This window comes from Nothoprocta perdicaria, unplaced genomic scaffold (genome assembly GCF_003342845.1).
Source record: "Nothoprocta perdicaria isolate Ctin4 unplaced genomic scaffold, notPer1 scaffold_4, whole genome shotgun sequence".
NCBI classification, from domain to species: domain Eukaryota; kingdom Metazoa; phylum Chordata; class Aves; order Tinamiformes; family Tinamidae; genus Nothoprocta; species Nothoprocta perdicaria.
In genome coordinates this window covers 1,190,270-1,203,911 of record NW_020455643.1, presented here as the reverse complement: position 1 = coordinate 1,203,911, position 13,642 = coordinate 1,190,270, and the positions used below count along the sequence as shown (strand labels likewise).

The window sequence follows — 13,642 nt, the reverse complement described above, 5'->3', positions numbered from 1 at the left end:
AAAAAAACACACACCACAACCAGGATGCCTTCTGAAGCATTTGGTCTTATCTGCACGGAGGCCAGGGAGTTATGCCCATATAAGAAGAGGACACCGCGTGCAGGGAACTAGCTCCTCTGGAGCAGTTCTCGTACCTCCAACCAAGAGCTCACTATAAATCAGCGCCACAGGAGCAGCTCTGCCAGCTCATGGCCACAGCACAGATCTATCCCACAGTTATCATTAAGTCCCCAGTCTTAAAAGCATGCCTACAGAATTTATCTGCTCCCAATTTTAGAAGTAGAGTCCACATCTCATTCCGTTTGTGGACATCAAACTGCTTTTTGACTCAGCATCACACACAGCACACAGGAAAGGGCACAGAGACAAAGCAGTTTCTTTTTCCTCCCTCTTCTTCAGCACGGTTGGGAAGCAGCAACTGGTGGATGGTGTCCCCAAGGCAAACAGGCGGGGTGCTGCTCCGGGCGCTGCTGCCGCCCGGCCGCGCTCCGGGACGCTCGCACGTGCTGCCCGCTCCAGTCCCCTGCACCAGGAGGCTGGACGTGTGAACCTGTGCACGAGGTGGCCCCAAGAACAGCCACAGACTGAGGTACTTACATTGCATGCAATTGCCATGAAGCCGTGACCGTGAGTCACAGCGAACTGAGGGACGGCTCACGGTTACGTAGTTCAGCCTTTGCTCAACTCCTGACAACACCGGGCTCGGTTATTTGTGGTTTTACTCCAATCTTGCAAAATGAAGGTTCTTCCTGTCCTCCACCCCACTTTCCAGCTGAACAAACTTTTCCTCATGTCCTGGTCGAAGCTCCCAAGCTCCATGCTGTGGCGACCATGCCTGGCCTCACCATCTGCTGCTTCCCAGAAGAGTTTCCATGCATCCATCCTCCTCTATCCTCCCCGCGGTGCTCAGAGCGTGGCTGCGGGAGCCCTGGGCTGCTCCTGGCCACGGGGACAGGCCCGGCTGCCACGCGCTCCCCTCCATGGGACCTGCTCCAACACCTCCTTCCACAGCCACAGCCAGGCTGCAAGGCCAGACACGGGCTCTCGGGCAGGGCCTCTCCCGTGTTACTGGAGCAGCTAACAACTCCCTTTGCCCTGGGGATCTCACTCCTCCTAGCACAGCCCCGGACGTGGCTTGCTTTGGTACCATTAATCTGGCTTTATGATGAATCAGATTCAGAGTTTTGATTCACACACACTCGCACACAAGGGTCTGCAAGACTCCCTGTATTATCCCAGATCCAGATGACATTTGTCACACTGAGGGACGGAGTGAAACCTCCCTGAGGCTGCTGGATGCAAGAAACTGCCTATATCCCAGAGCTAACTAAGGTCTTTGGAAAGTGTAGAAGGCAGTTGCTGGAATAGAGGTTCAAACACAGGAGCCTGTTGCCATAGAAAAACTAAGGAACAGGCACAAGATGCAGCCTAGTGATGTTAGAGATAGGCAGAAAGAAAGGGAGAACTCAAGCAGCCAGGAAGGGACTCACAGAGTGAATCTGGGGGAAAGGAAAGAGAAAGCAGCGCAGGTTCCCGCAGAGCCCGGCCCGCCGAGCCCACCGCCTCCCCGGCCTCACTGCACACAGACATCCCCGAGAGCACAGGGAGCTGCCCCAGAGAGCGAGCACGAGGAATTGCCCCAAAGAGCCGCTGATCAAACCTGCCCAGTGCCTCCCGGCACGGAGCCACCCGCAAGGCCCCGAACTGGGCTGACAACCTGTGTCCAAAGCGGGAAAAATAGCTAAAATGTCTTAGCGTATTAATGGCACAGTAAGTAAGAGTAGATACCTAAAATATTCTCAGGTGCGTTTACTTAAAATCCACAGTAGAGAAGCTGTAAGATAAATATGAAATATATATATAAAGTGTCAGACTGAAATCAAATCTACCTCACGACATGCTTTCTTACGAGACCAAAGAAATGAACTAAATACTTAATTCCTTCAAAGTACAAAACAGAAATAGGTTTTGTTTTTATACGTTTCAAGCACTATGCCCTTTAAGAGATATGCCCACTGGAAAGTATCTCTTTATATTTGAGAGGCCACGTTAGTGCCTCGCACCAGGGCTGTCTGGAAAGAGCCCCCAGGGAGCCCAGCCCTGGAGATGAGTGCCCTGCTGCAGACCTGGGCAAGGGCATCAGGAAGCCTTTGAATCCCTGAGGGCTGCCAGGAAGAAAAAAAAAAAAGAAAAAGAAAAAAAAGAAAAAAAAAAAGAAAAAAAAAGAAAAAAAAAAAAAAAGAGAGAAACATAAAAAAGGGAGCGTCCGCTCCTTATCTCTGCAGCACAAGCGGCCGCCCTCTGCCAGGCTGCGCCGAGTCGCATTGCTCGTGTTCCTGGGCAAACAGGCCCAGAACCGCCAGCAAGTGCCCCATTCCCAGCTCCCGGCGGTGGCACCAAGCTAGATCCGTGGGAGAACCTCCTGGGAGCGCCCAGGTCACGCAACGCCGTGGGAAGCCCTGCCAGCGCCTCGGGAAGCGGCCGCTCCCGGCGGAGATGCCGGCTCGCCCCGGCTCAACCCCCTGGAAATGGATTTTTTTTCTCTCCCTCCACTGTTTAGGCCATCATTCATTTCGTTGGAAGGAACAAAATTAATACATTTCCTTCGGCATGGACTCCTGCTTTTCCCGAAGTGGAAGCCAAGAGGGGTCCTTCTACAGTGACTAAATCACATCACAACCTAACGCTTCCCAAGGCCTTGCTGGAGAGGCCCGGGAGCTGCTCTCCCCACTCATTGATGTCTTCCCCTTTCATCTCCACGATCCCTGGAAGGTGCTAATGAGCCGTTGCTCCTCTACCCCATTTGCTGCATCCTGTTCGGGCTGCCACTCCGGCTTGCACCCTCCACACTCGCAGCTGGAGCCCATAAAAACCATCTCAGCAGCACTCGTGGCGTGAATAGCGGAGGCTGGAACTGCAGCCTGCTGGAGGAAACTGCAGGAAACTGCAGGAAACTGCTCCTTCCTTGGAATTTTCAAAGCAGACCTCTTCAAAGTGGTCTTTAAGTGTCATTAAAGACACTTCATATACATGAAAATACTGTTCCTGCTTCCCACGAGGAGTGTTACCGCTGCCTGCTCCAGCTACCGGCTACTCCCACAGCTGCCTGCATTTTTCAATCAACTCTCATTAGTCTTATTATGTCAGGAGACCACTGCAAAGTTTATATTTAGCAACGTAAATTGACTAGGCAGCAGTAGCATCAAAGGCTTTAAAAGGCCAGACTTTGTGTCATGTGCGCAGCCAGCAACTGAGACACGTAGAGGTAAATCTGTTCCTAAAAACAGGCAAGAGAAAAACTAAAACGGCTGAAAAATTCTGCTGTATCCGTGATTATGTGAAAGGAAGGATTAGATGGGTAATAAAAAAGAGAGGTGGGATGTTAGCTCCCCTCTGACAGCAACTCGTGCTCGGAAGCTGCTCCTGCTGCTGGGGATGGAGGTGTGAAAGCGGCGCCCGCGGTGACCTCCCAGGCAAGACCGAAGCCACAGAGACCGTGTTCAGACGGTCACACGAGGCAGGACGACCAGCGCTGCTGCTGTGCGGCTCGGGCAGCGGCTCCAGCACGAAGCGCGGTGTGATAGCTCACACCTCAGCAGGAACACCCACCGCAAGGGCCTTCAACCGGCGAGCGCGGCGTGAAAAGCCTTCCAGAACACGGACGCTGCCCACGCCGAGGCGTCCTCCTCTGGAAACACTGAAATATTTCAGTGGGGAACCAAAAAGGGTTAATAACTTCAAAACAGTTTGTGGAAAAAAAACATAAAAAAAACCAACAAGGACACTTGCTGTGACACTAGCTCTGACTGGAATTTCCTACACAATAATTTTATACTGTGTAAACCCACCAGCTGGAATTGATTTTCACTAAGATTCAAATGAGGTAAAATATATATATTTTTCCTCCTAATTTATTTTAATAGAGTGACAAACTAGTGCTAAGTTTGTTGCTTGTATCATGAAGAAAATACTGGTTTCCATTTCAAAAAGGCATTTTGATGATCGCTGGGCTACCCAGCTTTACTCTCCAACCAACAGCAATCACCATACACATACAGAGCACAGAAACCCACACCTGCATATGGATTTCTGTACAAGGTCACTTGATCACCAATTTAGGAAGGAGGAGGACACTAAAAATGCCTGACCCAACAGTCCAACAGTGCACTGTCCTGAGAAATCCCTCAGGATATCCATGCCAAACACTTCATTGCTCCTTAAGAACTGCTTCGCTATGGAGTGCCTGCTATATTTTATTGCTAATAAATAAATAAAGCGTCCCTGTGCTTAGGTGGTATTTTAGCAGCCCGCCTGCCCGCCGCAGCACACGCAGCCATCCTGCCCAGCCAGGTAACAACCCCGAGCTCCCCGCACAGACTTGTTGTCCCATTCCTCTTCTCTGCAAACACGCTCCAAAGGGGAAGGGAGCAGGAGAGCTAACAGCACATGGGGCCTGCAGGAACACTCCTGCTTCCAGTCCCTTCATGTACACAAACGAGCCGGCTTCCAAAACGTCCCCTTGGCGAGGGCGGCCAAAAGGAGCACGACCAGTGTCCACGGGAAGGATGCTGGGCTTTGAAGGGAGCGTTTGGGGGTGCGCGGGTTAACCCGTCCTCGTGAGGCAGCTTTCTGGAGGCCAGCGAGCCTCCTGGCTGGTGGCCAGACCCTGCTGCTTGGAGCTGGAACAGGGGGGAGGCGGCCGCTCGGAGGCCGGGCTCGTTGTGGCCTCCAACAACCAAGCACGAGAGGGGAATCGGGCTCCGTCGCTGCGAGAACTAGAGCACGCAACTTCCCGAACCACAAATATGTCATAGAAACCTCAAAAATGTAGAAACAAAGAGCACCAGCAATACCAATACCACTGTAAACCCACAGGATTTAGGGGATAGAGGAAACTTTGAGGAGAAGCACAAAGTGCTGTGCTCCCTGGGCACCCAACCCAGCTCCCACCACACTACGAACATCGACCACGCGAAGACCAACATGCAGAACACGAGCGCCTGGTGCCAAGCTCTTCACCGTGTCCCAGCTGCAGAAAGGAATTAAATTCCAATTTTAAGGAGACAGGCCAGAAAGCCCATACAGAGATATGGTCTTTAATGCTCTGGAATAAGACACGCAGTTCAGTCAGAGGAAGAAATATCAGCTCATTCTAAAATCATTTAATTTTACTAAAAGATAAAATTAAATCACTGCTTTAATATGCCCACGTGTTCTGAAGAAAGCAATTTATGTCATTATGTAGACTGAAATTTGTGGCAAATTAAATTTATGCAGAAAATGCTGTATTTTTTAATAGAACTCATCTGGAGAAGGGGCTGATAAATCAAGTGTACAAGCTTTGAACTGTATAAGAAATATGATATCAAATCATTTTTCATATCATGAAATGTAGATAGAACCCCGTGGTCAGCCTTTATATGGGATTGTATATGCAATACTGGCTACTTTTATATTTGCAAATATCAGTTCTCAAAGAAACTGATAGGAAGGAATGACTAAGGAACTGAAAGGAATGACTAAGAGAGTAGAAAAGCTCCTAAACAAGGATTTTGAGAAGCCTGGCATACAAACTGATAGAAAGCATCACCAAAAAAGTCATCTAAAAATGAAACTAGTGACTAAAACCATCTTTTACTGGTCTTCTAACAAAAGACAGCAATTCTCCATGAAGTTAAAGGTAGGAAAGAGAGAGAAAGGAGAGGTGTTTTCCCACAGCACGAGTTACCCCGTGGAAGGCGCTGTTTACAGGAACCACTGAAGCAAACTAGTTCACCGGCCCGAAGAAGGGGAACTCTCATTACAGCTCTGGAGGGCTGTCACACCAGCCCATGGCAATGACAACCACTTTTATGGAACGATATTAAAACGCCCGTTTCAAAGCTCAAAAGGTTCTCTTATCGGGATCAAGGTCCTCCTAGACGAGGAGATAGGTGAGGAAGATGGATTGCCCTGCAATCCGCGGCTCTTCCTTGGAGCCACGCAGCGTTTTTCAGCGGTGAAGATGGGGACAGGGTCACACAGACCTTGGACTTCCCGCAGGAGCAGCCAGCGCCGGCGCTTCGGCTCCCACGGAAGCAGCCCGGGCTAAGCTCAACTCGGAGGTGGCTTTGTGGCCTGGGTACCCTCCCCACGGCTCCAAACACAACCCGAGCCTGGAAAGTTGTCCAGGACACCCGGCAACAGCCCGACAATGCACCCACAGAGGCAAATTCCACAGCTCTGAAAACTACCTGTACTGAGAAGGGAACTACAGCAGCCTGCACCGAGGCACTACCCATCATGTACCACCCACAAGCCATTTTTCACCTGGTAGAAGAAAAAAAAAAACAAGACATATTTCAATACAAACTTAATGTCAAAGCACACTTGAGAGGTAGTTATTTCTGCATTAAGGTTATTGTGATTTTTTTTTTCCTTCTGAATAATGCACATAAAATATGTTTATATTTTCCTCTTCCTCAGTTGGGTGGCACGCTTAGTTTGAAAACTGAAGATCCAATAGGAAAAGAACAACAACAAGTGATCTAGCTGCCTTAGGACTTACCACTACTTGTGCCACATTGTTAAAAGAGAGAATAAGACATTTCTACCTGAAATATGAAAATAAGTAAATAACAAAATGAAGAATATTCTTTAAAATGATTTTTTAACATTTTTGAATCATAATGTAACTTCAGTCTTAATGAAAACATACAGCTGTGTATTTACATTAAATCCATCCCTTTTAGGGACCCTTACATGCTGCTTCAATCCTCAAAATAACTCTATAAGGAAAAATCTTGCTGGATACGTCACAGAATGATACTTGTGGTATTTTACTTCTCAGGTCTCACCTCTAGCATTATCACGGCAACTGCAGGATTAGTGAATTTCGTTCATCACGACTAGCAGTACTACCCTTACATTTGAAATTACACGCTGTGCATGAGACAGCACGGTAATTACTGTGCCACTTGGATGACTCATCACGATGCCTGGAACGGCACAGCTTCTATATGCTCCAAATGCCTCCAGAATGTCTTTGAGCCAGCCCTATGAATGCAGTACTGCTTTAGAAAGAACACAATTTCAAGTGTTCTTTGAAACAAAAAAAAACCCATAACAGCCTTTTTGGAACAGGTCAATGTCTCAACAGAGCTGAAAAGATAACATAATTTTAAGTGTTATCACTAACCTTACAGTTTTCAAGAGGGCTTTCTAGATTCTTGAGACAAAGTATTGAGACTAAATCACCAAATAGGCTTAAGTTTAACCAGTCTAAGAGAAAACAGCCTGATTTAGTCGGACACCACATTCATTCCCCGGGAGCATTTTGCACAGCAATTCCAGCTGTATACAACACCAGCAGGTGTTACACCATAACTGTGTTATTACCACCTCCACTGCTCTCCTCCTTCACTTTGTTTTCTTCTACCCCATCTTCCTGACTGGGCAACACGCATTTTTTACAAGGGCCTGATTCGAGCTGATCAGTACTCTCAAAATAAAAATTACAGCTGCTTAAAAAAATACCATTTCATTTTACTTGAAAGTTGGTTTGAAGCATCAAAAAGCTCTTACCTAATGATTCCTTTTGTAGCTCCCGACACCTATTTTGTAGCTCGTTCCCTTGCTGAAGAGAAGCTTGAAGCTGCTGTGTTTTCAACTCAACTGTATCAGCCACCAAAGTGAGATGTTTCACCTTTTCTTGGAGGGATTCATTCTCTCTCTGGGATTTCGATAACCTTTGATTCAATCTGCATATTTCTGAGGAGAAAAACCATACAGATGGTTGTCAAATTTGCTTTCTTTGGTATCTTAGCTGATTTACAACCTCAGGACTTCAGCAGTCTGTAGTTTTAAATGGGGCACGGGCCCTGATGAGCCATTTACATCACCTGAGGGCCAAAAGAACCACAACGTGCAACACCTCTTGTCTAACTTGTTCTTCACACGGAGGAATAACGCCATTTTTATCCCAAGGAATAGTACGTATTTTCTACAAGGTCTCAAAACCAAAATAAAACATACACATGCCTGCCAAACAACAGCAGCTGACAAACACTTGAATGCAGCATCTTGACAAGATACACAAACAACTATTGACATACAAAAACCAACTGCAAATCCCGCTGAAACCAAATTTAGGAAGATTTCGCAGTACTTCCCTGCAGACATTAAGGAAGCCAGCCCTGGTAAGCAGAATACAGATCTTCAAAACATCTTCAGGCATGTGCATTAATTTTGTTTTTCTCTTTACATTACTTAGGGTGACTACTGCTGTTAAAGTAATCAATGTGCATCTTCAAAACATAAAAAACCGGCCTTTTTACTCTCTCCTTCATTAGCTCTTCAATTTAGCAGCGCAGCAGTTCCAAGGAAGCTTCCTGGGCAGGCTCTATCGCAAGGCAAATAAGCCACTAATGGGTGGGGTATAATGAGCCTCCTCCTACATTTTCACAGGTTTTCCTGAGCTTAAGTCATCCTTAATGACTGTACTCAACATTTTCAAAAGCAGTTGCAATTGGTTTCTATTTCCGCCCCCCACTAAAGCCCTAGATGTTCAGATGTCCCAAGAAGTGATGCCACTTTGATTTTTACTAGCAATTACAACATTCAAGTTAGATGAAGCCTAACTGAACTTTTAAATCATCTATTATGTGGTGGTTTTTATTTTCTGCCCACAGGCAAATTTTAATTTTATTGCTGGAGTACCAGTATTTTCACTAACTACAACCTTTCCTACCTACACCACATTTAAATAAATTTGTTCTACTGATGTAAATACTGAAAGATTTCAAAAATTTTTACACTTGTTTCTACTTTACACAGTTAGTCTTGACGTTAATTAACAGAGAATGTCCACACGCTAGGGTGTGGGAGATACACAACACATCTAATGGAGATTCAAATAATAATTGTCCAGAATTTGAGAGAGAATAATTTTCCCTGGGTAGATCTGCATTTTTTTTTGTCTTCCATGGGATTTCATGAATCTGAAGGTCAAGGATAAGGTGAACATTACTAATAAATGAAGTGTGATATTCTATAAATAAGTGAACATCTGCAAAGCAAATCGTACCAAGTGAAACAATTGCCTAAATAAAGCCCATGTTCTGCACGCATCAATGATAAATAGTTTTTATTTGGGAGATAAACGTTTAAAAGAATCTGAAAATTCTATTAAAGAAGTCTTAAAATACTATGATACTTCGAAAATGCTTGCAGAAATTCATCGATTTATGTAGAACTAGGTGGGGAATAAGCACAGGAAGAGATTAGCTCCTGGGGGCACGAACACTTGGTGCGCTCAGCCCGAGCAGGAGATGAAGTCACCATCGAAAGGCAGACACTGACCCCGGCTGCCAGGTGACCTGTTCTGGGTGCTCCGCTACCGGGCTCAAACACGCCAGACTCCTGTTTGGGTTCAACACCCTGTCTCTGTGCTGGTGTCTGCCCACTCTCTCCTGCAGCAGCACTGCCCCATTCACTTATTCCTGTTGTGAAAAGGAATAAATAGGGAAAACCTTAAAAATTCCCTCTTTTTACTGGAAGAATGGGCTATGGGGAGCTATTACGAGGGAGCTTTTATTTTACATAACTTAGTTCAATGACTTATTCTCCAAGACACTCCACATAAGCAAACTGCACTTGAGCAATGTATTAGCAGGGGAGTGCCCAGGGTTTCACCAGCAATTTGGGAGTGGCGTTGCCTGATGCACCCTGATGCCTTGCCACAAGGACCTGGAAGGTGACATCAGCTCACCTGCTTCTTTTCCCCCTTAATAACGCAGCATAAATACAAAAATAAAATAAAAAAAGCTCCAGGGCAACTAGCAGCTCAACAGAACACACTGCAGAGCTACAAGGAAAGCAATTCACGTAGAAACGTTACGTCAGAAGTGCAGTCCAGCTGCAGAAGTCAACCCAGGCTGGTGGGCACGGTGGAGTCTGTAATTGCCACACACTGCTCAGCGCATCAGTCCCGAAGCTGAGGCACAGCCAAAGGGGATGAAGGCCAAAGCCGTGCGTTACAGCGCAGCTGCAGCGAGGCCTGACGCGGCCTTGCAGGAGGCGGCAGCGGGTGAAGGCTGCGGGTGGGAGCGGGAAGGCGGCCGTGGCCAAGGAGACATCCCCGTCCCGGCTGCTCCACGGCGATTCCCAGGCCAAGGCCCCTCGGCCAGGCGCTCCCGCATCCTTGGAAATACGTGTTGCTCAGGCCCACACGGAGTGCGGCTGCAAACGCCTAAGGTGCAGGTTTGATAACTCAGAAGTGGTAATTTCCCCTCTTATTTTTACTGAACTACCAAATGTTACTCCAGCTTGCCCAGAGTACTGCAAGATGACGATTTACCTGCCAAAGCTTCTTTGCTAACTGCCTTTATTTGCAGAAAAATTTCCTCCTTCAGGGCAGCCCAGTTTGCCAGGTTACTGGATACAACCTCTTTAATGCTGTCTAGTTCACCTCTAATAAAGGGAAATAACGAGAGCGCCTTGCTGAGAGTTGAGCAATGGTGTTCCAATGTATTTCTGCAAGACACACAAAAAAACAGACACACATTCGTAAAAGCAAATAGAGATCTGCAACAATCAATAATATAAATTTGGCAACTACTTCTCTGTTATATTTTGTAGTACAGTTACAAGAATTCAGTACACGGAATATGCTTAGTATCAAGGATATTTATACTAAATTTCTTGTAAATGTTGATTTAAAACCTGCATGTACAAACAAAATTATACAGACAACTGTACGATTACATTTTACTGCTTGAGAAGGGACAGCAACACAGTTTACATGTCTGTATATTCTGGTCCAAGCCAAATAAAATATCAAGCTGAATATCAAGCAGGCGATACACGTAAGGAATGCTCCTTCATTCCCAGTGCTTTTTTCTTACTTCCAGCATTAATCAATGCTTTCAAAGTTCTGAAGAGCCTATCCTGTGGCTAACGACATTAATAACCAATAGTGATATTTGCCGGTTAAGGTTAGCTAAGGCTACAGAATCTTTCTGTATTCTGCAGAACAAAGAAAATGCGGCAGTTCTGCACCCTGAGAGAGCTGCTCTCACCTGAGCGCCTGCGACTGCTGATGCGCAGCCTCCTTCTCCTCCTGGGAAGATCGCAAACCCTCCTTCACACTGTGCACTTCATCTTGTTTGCTTTGCAGTTCTGTTGTAAGCTTTTTTATTCTATATAAGCAAATAAAATAATGAGAAAATTATCATTGCACTACTAACCAATCCCTGTTGTTGCTTTAGCTTAAAAGTAAAAACTTAGTAAAAGTAGTAAAGATGATGATTGCCTTTATTTCAACCTCAATTAAAAGACCTTCAAAAGGAGAGTGTCTGACTTCCAGCACACTCCATGAGACACTCGGCAGTAAATCTCTCAGAATAACACTCAGAATGTGCTTGCAAAGCAACATGTGCAGTATGTATGTATGTGCAGGATCAGGTCACATGGGATATATAAATAAAGGAATAATATAAATAAAAGAAACCAGTGTCATTCACAGTTACAACACAGAACAACCCTGCCGCTTAAATTATACTCACTAATATGTTTTAATCTAATATTTTTTAAGTCTCAAGGGCATGAAAGAGCAAGTTTTATGAAAAAAAAAAAACAGCTAACATTTATACAGTTCTCTTTTCAAGCTACCAGTGGGTAATTAATAACTTTTTTTAAACATACAGCATCCCAGCAAGCGGGGGAATGAAAGGCAAGGCAGGTCTCGGTGCAAGGTCCCCGGGCTCCTCACGGGCAGCTCCCAGGCAGAGGGCTCCCTGCCGCAGCGGGCCCTTTGGGGCACCCGGGCCAGGCTCCCAATAAACCCACAAGTTCCCCGGTGCTCCTCCCGATGGAGAGGCTGTCTCAGGGCAACCACAGGGAAAGCAAAATCTTTGGTCCTGCCCCCCATAGTTTCCCCCCAGCCTCTTCATTCAGGGTGCTCATTATTTGTGAAGTCCAGACACTTGCAAAAGAAACCCAAACGAATGAATCTGAGTCAGTCACGAATCCAAATTAGTCATTTTCCCTTTCCCTTTGCGCTCAGTTTCGAATTCCTGTTCCTGAGCACTGAGCAACACTTCTGCATTGCCAAGGCAAACAAAAGCACTCGGCAACAATAAATCAGGCGCCCAAAGCAGAATTTGGCCTATTATTTTTGCCCTGTTGCTCGACGGGGTCATTCTGAAGAGCTGAAGGGCAAAGGCCTGTCCCCCTAAACGCCGTGCCCTGGGTGCCTTCAGGCTGTACACGAGCGTTCAAACCAGATGTTCAATAAGTCTAAGGGGGAAGAAGCACCCGAGCAACGAGGGCCTCCTTTCATTAAAGCTGCTCCCCTGCTAAGCACCGTGCGAGTGACTTTAGGTACCGGCTCCTTGTCAGCAGGAAACAAATACTGGAATCCGCAAATATTTTACTAAGCTGTGGGGTGAGGGAAGCACTACAATAGCATTTGCTTCAAATCTAAAAGGAAATGATAATAGTTTAGCCTTAAAATAAGGTAGTTGAGAGTCAAAATCAAAGTTTAGAGTTAAAATAATGAATGTGTTTTCATAGACGATCCATCAAGTAACATAAGGCACTTGCAGCAAAAGGCAAGCATTAAAAATATCAGGCCTGATACATAAAAGTTGGCTCTGTACAGCTCTGTCAAAAGCAGTTTTTGTGTCTTCATTGAGATCTCTGAAAACGGATTAGATAGATTAACAGAACTGATTAAAAAAGATCTGCACTGAGGAATCAGATCGACAGCTCTGACTAATAGAGGGATGTCAAACATCTTCAGAGTCTCATAAATTCAAATCTTCTTTTGTAGGCCATATACTGTGTTAACTAACCTTGAGGAACAAACGCAGTGATTGTCAAACACTAACAATTCAAACTTCTGCAACCACGGATGCTAATTTTCTGTTCTGATTCATTCTGGAATGGGCAGCATTTCAAGATCTTTCCATGTAAAGCTCCCAAGCACAGACGTTTTCTTCCTCTTGCTATTTGGTTGGACACAACTGTGCCTACAGAAGGACATTATCGGTGCCTTCGGGGCAGTCGCATACAAAGGAAGAGGTGGACAAGTCAAGACAGTCACATTCTGTCCACTGTCGTCACCGTAAAAAAGGAGTAAAACAGACACGTTATTTTGGTGACATTCAACACAAAGGAGAGAAGTTCAATGGATCATTAAACACTGGAATTAAAGCAGAATCGTGAGAACACAGTGATCACGTCCCCAGCCCTGTATTTCACACGAGCTGTGAAAATTAACGCCCTGTCTTTGCAGCCAGAACACTTTCTTAGCAAACCCAGGAGGAAGCCTGCAGCGTGGGAGATGAATTATAACACGTTAACAACTAGTGCTGACAATGACAAGAATAGCACGAGAAAATAAAGTAGCCGCCGAAAGGGATTCTTGCCAGCAAACAAATACACTCATCGTCCCGAGTACTGACAAGAGCAATTACCACGTTTGCTCAAATACAAGATGTCACACTTCAGAGAAGCTCAAATCTGAAAACAATAGCTATAGCTTGCATGCCATGGAGTCTACAGCCTCTCCAACTGTCCCAGGAGGGACCGTTTCATCCTGCACCCAGTTCCCTGAGGTCAGCAGGGAGTGTGCACACACAGAAAGCTGGAGAATATGGGC

General features: G+C 45.9%; 1 protein-coding gene across 1 annotated transcript in view; it reads right to left on the bottom strand.

Annotated features, from left to right (window-relative positions):
* Positions 1-7,953, bottom strand: part of LOC112952368 (leucine-, glutamate- and lysine-rich protein 1-like) — a 24,212-nt gene extending 16,259 nt beyond the window's left edge. The window contains exons 1-2 of the mRNA XM_026045215.1: positions 7,881-7,953; positions 7,564-7,749 (exon numbers count right to left, since the gene is read on the bottom strand). Coding sequence (XP_025901000.1) covers positions 7,564-7,749; positions 7,881-7,953 — 259 coding nt within the window. The remainder of the gene's footprint in view (positions 1-7,563; positions 7,750-7,880) is intronic.
* Between the last annotated feature and the right edge of the window lie 5,689 nt (positions 7,954-13,642).